Consider the following 9248-nt stretch of genomic DNA (forward strand, 5'->3'; position numbering starts at 1 on the left):
GTCACAGCACAGCTCCAGGGTCACGCAAAACCCTTGACACAGGAGCACACAGCAGCTGGGTCTGTGCTGCAGCAAGGCTGGGTGCTCAGCACGCAGGTCTGGGCAGGATAAGCTTTGGGGGGAGGGCACCAAAATCCAGGAAAAATCCTAGGGACAAGTGAGGAGAATAAAGAGCTCAAAAGTGGCAACGGGTGACACAAGCGGGGAAATCCCAGCAGCACCCAAAGGAGCCCAGTGAGCCCCCAGCGGCACCACCCTGCCCCAGCCAGGATGGGGTGGGGGCATGGAGTGGTTTTGGAGGCGCGTGTGCCTGAGTCCCTGTCGCTGGGGGGGGTGGCTGTGAGCTCTGGGTTCCAGCATGGCTGGGGAGCTGGCCTGTGGCCTCCCCACGCTGGAGGCACCCATGGCAGGGGGAGAGGGCAGCATGGCCTCCGGCATCTGCCAGAGCACGGCAGGAACCCAGAGGCACAGACCAGGGGTCGTCCGACCAGGGACCAGGGCGCAATGTCCGCAGCCCAGGGGCTCGTGTCTGCCTGTGCCAGCGAAGGGGTCAAACCAGCAGGGCCACAGCAACACGTGATGCTCCCCAGTGCTCCCCAGAGACGTGACAGCACTGCTGGTGCCCAGTGGTGGTGTGAGCCCCCGCACGCCATGCTGAGCCCACCACATCCCCCAGCGAGACCCTGTGCCCCGCTCCCCCCTATCTAGAGCTCAGCAGGGACTGGGGATGTTCAGCAAGGTTTTCAGCTCAGCGGTGGGGGGGGGGGGGGGGGGGGGCTCTGCTCCTCTCCCTCAGGGGTGGCTGTGGGTCGGGGTCGGACCTGGCAGTGGGGCAGGGGTCTCGTGGGACACAGTGTGGTATGCGGCTGATTCAGCAGTGGGAAAAAGGGGGGTGGGGGTGGCATTCCTGGTGTTACAGCCTTTTCCCAGCCCCTAAAGCTGTGGGGGCTGCTGGCAGGGGCCCCTCTCCCCACTGCCACATGCTCCCTGCTGCTGCCCCCAGAACCGCTGCCCCCCGCCCCCCCCCAGCAGCATCGCCTGCTCCCCAGCCAGCGCCGCGGAGCCATTTCCAGCGGATGCTGAGTCACTGCAGGCCCCTCCGAAACCCCCCCGCAGGGACCCGCTGGGGCGGCGGGGTGAGGGAGCGAGGGGGGGGGGGCGGGGGGGGGCGGGAGGGGGGTTGTGTGCATGGGGGGATTGTGCAGCGGGGGGATTGTGCGGGGCATGGGGGGTGTGCGGGGCAGGAAACTGTGCGGGGGGGGCTGTGCGGGAGGGGGTGTGCGGGGCAGGGGGGGTGTGCGGAGCAGGGGGTGTGTGCGAGGGGGGGTGATGTACGGAGCGGGGGAGTGCAGGGCAGGGGGGTTGTGTGGGTGGGGGGATTGTGCGGAGGGGGATCGTGTGGAGCACGGGGTGTGTGTGGGGCAGGGGGGATGCGCGGAGCAGGGGGGGTGCGAGGGGGGTGATGTGCGGAGCAGGGGGTGCGTGCGAGGCAGGAGGGATGTGCGAGAGGGGTGATGTGCGGGGCAGGGGGGGTGCGAGGGGGGTGCGGGGCGGGGTGTGTGTGCGGTGGGGGGTGTGTGCGGGGCGGGGGGGGCCGTGCGGAGCGGGGGGGGGCTGTGCGGTGGGGGGTGTGCGGGGCGGCGGGCGGTGCGGCCGGCGGGCCCCGGCGCTGCTGAGCGAGGGAAATGTGAGCCGGCTGCACCACTGCGGCGGCACTGCGGGCGCCGGGCGGCAGCGGAGCGGGAGCGCGCAGGCAGCGCCCGCGCCCGCCGAGCCCCGCGGGACAGCGGGGACGGAGCCTGCCCGCCTGCACCTGCCGGAGCGGGGCAGGGGGCCGAGCCGCAGCCCCCCGAGCCCGGCCAGCCTGCGCCGTCGGCCGGGGAGTGTTGCATCAGCCCGGCGCGGCGCGGGGGCTCGGCGGCCGGCGGAGGCGGCGGGGGGAGCCGGGGGAGGGCGAGCGGAGCGGCGGGGCGGGCGGGAGGTGCCTCCCCGGCGGCGGCAGCGCCGCTACCTGCCGCCTCCCCCCCGCAGCTGGTCCCCGCGGAGCATCCGGAGCCGGAGGAGCCGGCGAGAGCCCGGCGCCGCCAGCCCCTGCCTTTGTGCCCGGCTCCCCCCCCGCGCCGCCGGGACAGCCGCCTAAGGGGGCGGCGGGGCCGTGGGAAGCGCGGCCGGGAGCCACGGCCCGACCGGGAGCGGCGGCGAAGACGCGGCAGCATCCTTGGGGAGCCGGCACCGGGCACGGGCAGCGCCTGCATCCCTCTGCCTTTCAGATAACCTTTACCCGGTCGGGCCTCCAAACCGGCACCGGGGCCGCAGCAGGCGGGGCCGGAGGCTTGAACGGGGGACGCGGCCGGCCCGGGACCCCCGCCCGCGCACGGCGGGCCGATGTAGGTAAGGGCTGGCAGCGACCGTCCTTTTGGCCGGGCTGCCCGGGGGGCATCACCCTGCGGGCGCGCAGGCGCGGGCGTGAGATGGTGCGTGCGAGTGTGTGCGGGCGGGTGTGCGGGTGTGCACACGTGTGTGCACCGCGGGGCTGCCAGCGCGGCGTGGGGCGGGGGATTGCGGTGGGAGGTCGTCGGGAGCTGGGTGCTGGGTGGGGTGGGGGGTGTGAGGTGCTGGGAGGGCTCTGTCGCCCCAGGGGTTCCGGGGATGCGGGGCACGGCGGGGTGCTGCGCCAGGGCTGTGCATGGCGGGGTGTGACGGCGTGAGCGTGGAAGCGCGGTGGCTGCGTGGGGCGGCTGCCCGGCCGCACGCATCGCTGTGCCCGTCGGCGCGCTGCGGGTGAGTGTCTGCGGGAGACCTGCGGGCAGAGCCCCCGGGGCTGCTGCTACGTGCGGGGAGGGGGGGCGGGACACGCTGCTCATGGGGCGCAGGGTGCAGGATATGGGCCCGTGATGGGGTTTGCAGGACACGAGGCCTCCCTCCCCGTGGCAGGCATAGCGTGATGCTTGCAGGACCCCACTGCTGCCAGGGCATGGCCCCCAGGGATGCCCCCGCTGGGGTCAGGCAGGGATCCAGCCCCCCACGGCGCTTGGGCATCCAGGGGGGAACCCCCCGCGGCCTCTCGCTGTCCCCAAGGGCTGCTGCTGCAACCAGATGGCCCCCTCGGGCCCCCTCCGTCAGGCCTGGCAGCGCTCGTCAGGAGCAGGCATCCCTCTAACAGGATTTGCAGTGTGATGGAGGAGAGCGCCTTCGCCCTTCTCAGAGGAGAGACAGGCTGTCGCCGGGGCTGCTGAGGGAGAAAATGGCCACGGGCTGGCTGCCAGCCCCCCATCTCCTGCCCCCAAAACGGTGCCCGTCCTCTCCAGCAGCCCCGGGACAAGGGCAGAGAGCTGGGAAGGGGGAGAGGAAGCTGGAGGGAGGGATAATAGCAGGGACAGATCAGGAGCAAGCGATGGAGGTAAAAATAGATCCACTGAGCAGAGGAGGGGCTAAACGTGCGAGAAAACCCTGAGCAGCGGCAGGTCGGTGAGGGAGCCCCCCCGGGAGGGACCCTGCATCACAGCGGGGCACAGGAGGACCTGCCCTGCCAGCCCCCAGGGCAGAGGGGGAACCCGTGACCCCAGCTTGGGGCTTCGGAGGAGGTGCCTGGGGGGAAATACCTGCCTGCTCCCACTTGTCCTGGCCCAGCATGCGGGTGGATGGACAGGACCTGCAAGGGCTCAGTTGCCAAATTGCCGGGATGCAGGCAGGCACACATCCCGAGGGAGCGCTGGCAGCCGGTAGATCCCTGAAGAGCCTTGGATCCAACCCCCTCTTGCTTTTCATTTCCAGCAAGCACGAAGCTGAGCTGGGGCCAGAGGCGCCAGGGACGGAGGGGAGAAGACACGTGGCAGCCCCCACAGCAGCCAAGGTGAGCTGCCCTCCGGCACAGGATGCTCCCTGAGCCCCTGCCCCGTGGGAGCTGCCGGTGACAGTGACGGCAAGTGGGAGAGCCGGGAAGTCAGAGCAAAGGAATTTGCAAACACATTCTTCAGCACCACGAGGATCCACAGCAAGTAAACAGGAACAAAGGCTGGGCGGAGGCGGGGACCAAGGTGAGGTGGGGGCTGCCTCTGGTTCCTGCGAGACCCCCACCACACTCTCCTGCCCTGAGCAGCACCCGTGGGTCCCCAGTTTACCCCCAGTTTACCATTCCTGACTGGAGCTGATCCGGTGTGGGAAGTGCCAGTGAAGACGAAGCTGGGGGCTGTCAAGTGACCGCCAATGTCACATTAACATCCCAGCAAGGCACTGCGGAGAGCTGGCACTTTGATCACCCGCTGAAGAGCATCCTCCAAGGCAGGCAGGATACCGCTGTGAGCCTTGCCTTCCCCTGCCTGCCCTGGCCTTGCACCCAGCACCTGTGGGGCTGGCCGGAGAAGAGGGGTGCAGGATCCGTGGTGCTGCCCCATCTTCCCAGGATGCTCTCCCATGCCAGCAGCTGCTCCCCATGCTCCTGCTCCGCAGCCAGACCGAGATTGAAAGCTCAGCAGGCTGCTGGCATGTTTTAGCCTCATGCAGGCGTCCCTCGGAGACCCCAGAGCAGTGGACAGTAATGTGAAAACGATACTCATGTCGTGTCTGAAAGGGCAACAGGTCATCATTAAAATGGAGGCGATGAAAATCATTCACCCAGAGAAGTTTTCGGAGCTGCAGGCCTCGCAGCCACGCTACACGCCGGCCCCACGCCGCGAGCCGCCCCTCGTGGCCAAGCGTGCATGGCCCTCTGAGTCCGAGATCATCGTCAACCAGGCATGCGGGGACATCCCTGCCTTGGATGCCACCCCTGGACCCCTGCCGCTGCCCCGGACTCCCCCCCTGCCGCGGCGAGAACGTGGGTACCAGAGCCAGCGGAAAGGCAGCTCAGAGGTCTGCTACCACCGGCAGCCGCCGTCGGACGAGGTGATCGTCAACCAGTACGTGCTGCACCCCTCGACGCCCTGCGAGCCCCTCGAGTGCCCCACCTGCGGCCACATGTACAACTTCACCAACAAGCGGCCCCGCATCCTCTCCTGCCTCCACTCAGTGTGCGAGGAGTGCCTGCAGATCCTCTACGAGTCCTGCCCCAAGTACAAGTTCATCTCCTGCCCCACCTGCAAGCGGGAGACCGTCCTCTTCACCGACTATGGGCTGGCGGCGCTGGCCGTCAACACCAGTATCCTCAACAGACTGCCGGCCGAGGCGCTGACTGCCAACCCCGTCCAGTGGAGCAGCGACACCGACCGCAGCTGCTACCAGACCTTTCGCCAGTACTGCGGGGCTGCCTGCACCTGCCACATCCGAAACCCGCTGTCTTCCTGCACCATCATGTGAGCCCCGCGCCCCTGCCTGCACCTCCTGGCAGCGGGACGGCCGGCGGGTGGGAGCGGGCGGCCCAGCACTGCAGCCAGTCCCTAGTCCCTTCTTTGCCAGTGGCACAGCCCGGGGATGCTCTGATGCTCGCCGTGGCCAAGGATGTAGGACCTGCGTCTTTGCCAGCACTGGCAGGGGAAGAAGGGGACACTGGGACCTGGTGGCAGCCCCCTACACCCACCCTGGTGGTACCCAGGGAGAGGGACACTGGGATGGGAAGCACATCTACCAGCGCATCCAGGGGCTCCGGCTTCCCCTGGTCCTGCGGCGGGTGACCCTGCTGTGCGTCAAGCATCTCGTCGTGCTCCTTCGCTGGGCGCCTTCTCCCTCCTCTCTCCCCATGGCTCCCAAGAGTGGACGTTGGGTCCTGACCGAAGTGACACCCTCCCCATCACACTGCAGCTGCCACTGGCAGCACAAGGAGCCCTGGAGGTGCACGGTGCCACGCTAGGGTGCCCAGCCGGCATGGGAGGCGAGGACAGGTCTCCAGCTGCCCCCCCACCCCTCTTCTCTGTAAGTTATTTGCCAAAGCTTTCATCTCACCGGCCAAGCCGCCATGCGCCCGAGTCGTTGTAGCCACACCAAGCCACCACACTGGCCCCTCGGTTGCAAGCAGACATGCGGCCCGTTTCCTCCGCAGGCCCTTGAGGAAAGCTCCACTTTATCCTCGTTTTGGAGGATTCTTGTTTTTTCCCCATCTGTCCCCGGCCGCCCCATCCCAGGCCGCTACATGTTCACAAAGGCATTGAGCTCTGCCTGTTCTCTGCCGCTCCGCCTGGGGCCCTGCACCGATGCCCTGTGGGATGGCTCAGGGGAGCAGCATGGGGTCCGGTACCCCAAATTACCAGCTCCAGCGGGGGGAATTGGGCTGGGCAGGGGGGCAGAGGTCTGGCTTCGGCCCATGGTCCCTTCCTTGGAGCAGCACCTCTGTTCTGACACCGTGTGTGGAGGGGCTGGCAGGGCAGCAGCCTCCTGTGCACAGTCTTGCCTTCTCCAGGGCAGCTGGAGGGGTAAGCTTGCTGCCAAAAAAGCAAAAAAAAAAAAACCTAAAAAAATAAAGAAAAAGCCATAATTTGCGGGTGCTCCTGTGGGGCTGAGCACCACAACCCAGCACGGCTGCAGCACCAGGGGCACACACCGCTCAGTCCCAGGGCACCAGGGCTGGGCGAGCCAGAGGGGCCCTGCAGAGCCCCACACTCCGGAGGACAGAGCAGCCCTGGCCCTGGCCGAAGCCCAGCATCCATCCAGGGAGAGAGGCCGAACCATCCCCCCGGCCACCCCAAGGGAGCAGGAGCAGCTGATACCACCAGCGCAGCCCTGGGTACCACCCCGCTGCCAGTGGAGAATGGGGGCCGATACCGTTTCTGTGTTGCTCTGCCAATGCCTCCCGCTGCTGGTTGTGACGATGATCATGTTTTATACCCGGCCTTGTTCTAACCCCCATCAGTCTCCCCAATAAAGATTATATTGGAACGAATGGTGAGCCAGCGTCTCGGGGGGCGTGTCGCTGTGGGCAGGAGTGGGATGCACACCATCCGGGGTGCTGCACCCTGGGCCCGCTTGGTCCATGGGGCAAGGTGCAGGGGAGATACCCAGAGGAATGGCTTTCCCCTGGACTGACACCACCTCCTCCAACCTGCTCTTGGCCCTGATGCAGTTGTGTCCCTTCCCTGCCCAGTCCCTGGTGCCACTGCACATGGCTGGGCACCATGGGGGTACCCTGCCCACCTTGGCAAGCAGTCTCCAGCTACACCAAGGGCTCTTAAAGGCCCACTGTGTGCCCCATTCCTCCCCAGGTGACGTGGTATACTGGGGGGAGGATTTGTCAGACTGGTCCAGGTGGCACCTGTGGGCAATGGGAGCTGGGCAGGGACACGGGCAGCGCTGAGCTCCCTCTGCCCCACTCCAGCGAGGCAGCTGCACCCAGGGGCCCTGCCATGCAGCCCTCTGCACCATCCATCTGCACCGGTGGCACATGGGGGCTGCCCTGGGGCCTGGCATACACTCAGCAGCACTGAAAAACATCAGTGGAGGGCACCCACTGCTGGCACCGAATGGACCCCATGGTCACCATGATAGCAGCTATCCAGCTGGGAGAGGCAGAAATTCGCAGCAAAAGCAGATGGGAGGATGCTCCTGGGGCAACGGTTCCCCAGGGTGTAAGTTGTACACACAGGCTGGTGCGTGCATACACGTGTGCATGCCAGAGGGTGTGTGTGTGCACACGCTGAGGCTTTCTGTGCGGGCACAGCCCCACTGGCCCAGTGCTGGCCCCCAAATTTCCTTTCTCTGGGAGCAGCAGCTGTCTATGCCCTCTGCTGTGGGCCACCATGCAGCAGCTGCTTCCAAAGCACTGGCATGTCCCTGGCTCACAGCCGAGCACCAGGGGCAGCCACCCTGCTGTGGGGTGCAGTGGGTGTGAGGTGGCTGCAGACCCCTTGCCCTTGGCTGCTGGTTCCCCCCCGGTAGGCGGGTTCTATGCCTGGAAAACAAAACCACATCCCAACGCATGGGCACTGAATTATGGCATCAGCAATGCAGCCAGTGCCACCCCCAGCCCCAAGTGTGCAGCAGCCATGACTGGGCTCCCTGGCCCTGCACCCGCATCCTCACCACCCTTTGTGAGTGTGGGGGGCACATGCAGCCCTAGAAGCAGTGCTGGAGGCTGCTGGTGGTCACAGCATCCCCCCCAGTAAGCCTGATGACGTGGCTGCTGGGGGAAGCTGAGGCAGTTCCAAATCTGGGATGCGCATCTCCATCACCTCAAAGGCTAATCCTGAATCCAGGAGAAGCATCTCCATCTGCGGGGCCCCAAAGTCATCAAAGCAGTGGGCCAGCCAAGGCAGAGGTGGCAGCAATTTTGCAGGATTTTACCCTTTTTATTATGTAACAACAAAGGGTACAGCGTGTCCTTCCTCCCCGCCCCGCCCCCCCCCCCCCGCCCCCTTCTCGTGGTTCCTCTTGGGCACAGAGTAAATTTAAAACTGCTAATTTGATTTCTAGTTGCAATTAAGGATGAAACGGGGCCTTTCAGGAGTAAGTGCTGGGTGAGAGCCCATTTCTCCAGCCCTATTAACCTCGAAGGAGCGCTTGCGGGAAGAGGGGCCCCAGGTGTGCTGTGGGGGGACAGGGACGGTGGTGCAATGTCAGCCCTTGCCTTGCAGCTGCAGGTGAATTAAAAGTCTTTCAAACTCACCCTGGCATCCCAAGCTCTGAAGTGCTTCCATGGCTGCAGTGGCCACACCAAGGTTCATGCATCCAGTCTGGGTTTTCAAAGCACTCTGTGTCCCACCGCCTGCTTAAACACGGCCAGGGTATCACCATGGGAGCAGATTTGGCCACACGTGAGCAAAGATGCTCACAGATGTTCCCAGATGAGCTGGCTGTAAAATCTCCTCCTTGATGTAATGTCTGTCCCAGGCTGGGATGAAGCTCTGGGGTCCCCCAATGTGCAGACTGGCCCGTGATGGGAGGGGGGACTTGGGGAGTTAAGTGGCTCCTGGAGCCTTCCCCAAACGCCCTCATTTCAGATGTGGGAAGGGCCAGGAATAGGCAGCTCTCTGCTGGTTTAGGATCAGCCTTTGGCACGGGTTCAGGGAACCACGCTTCCCAGCCGTTCTCCTCAAAACCCGCTCCCACAGCCCGGCCGGTGGGTGCCAGCGGTTGTGCCAGGCCAGGGGCAGCTCTGCACTCCTGCCAGTGGTGGGTGGGCAGCCCTGGGCAGTGCCGAGGTCGGTTCCCATGTGTGTGACTCCACTGGTCCCCATCCTGCCCACCACCCTACACGGCTGCACACCAGGACTGGTTCCCCAGTGGCACAGAAAGGGTGGAAGATCCATTCCCAGGGCAGGGGCCAAAGGCTGTCTGGGCTGTGCAGCAGCACCATGCCAAGCTGGGAAGGAGGTGGCTGAGAA

General features: G+C 65.8%; 1 protein-coding gene across 2 annotated transcripts; it reads left to right on the plus strand.

Annotated features, from left to right (window-relative positions):
* Positions 1-1631: 1631 nt before the first annotated feature.
* Positions 1632-6811, plus strand: RNF208 (ring finger protein 208). Of its 2 annotated transcripts, none has more exons than XM_040607492.1 (2): positions 1632-2391; positions 3775-6811. In XM_040607492.1, exon 2 carries the CDS (start codon positions 4498-4500, stop codon positions 5293-5295), a length of 798 nt encoding a protein of 265 aa, XP_040463426.1. In that variant the 5' UTR covers positions 1632-2391; positions 3775-4497; the 3' UTR covers positions 5296-6811. The 2 variants fall into 2 exon arrangements, with proteins under 2 accessions (XP_040463426.1, XP_040463427.1); XM_040607493.1 differs by lacking the exon at positions 1632-2391 and adding an exon at positions 2645-2781.
* Positions 6812-9248: the final 2437 nt, after the last annotated feature.

Source organism: Falco naumanni, chromosome 9 (assembly GCF_017639655.2).
Source record: "Falco naumanni isolate bFalNau1 chromosome 9, bFalNau1.pat, whole genome shotgun sequence".
NCBI lineage: Eukaryota > Metazoa > Chordata > Aves > Falconiformes > Falconidae > Falco > Falco naumanni.

What these genes read in the sequence shown, in the direction of transcription:
- RNF208 (XM_040607492.1), top strand. Translation starts at nt 4,498, where the DNA reads ATGCAGGCGTCCCTCGGAGACCCCAGAGCAGTGGACAGTAATGTGAAA.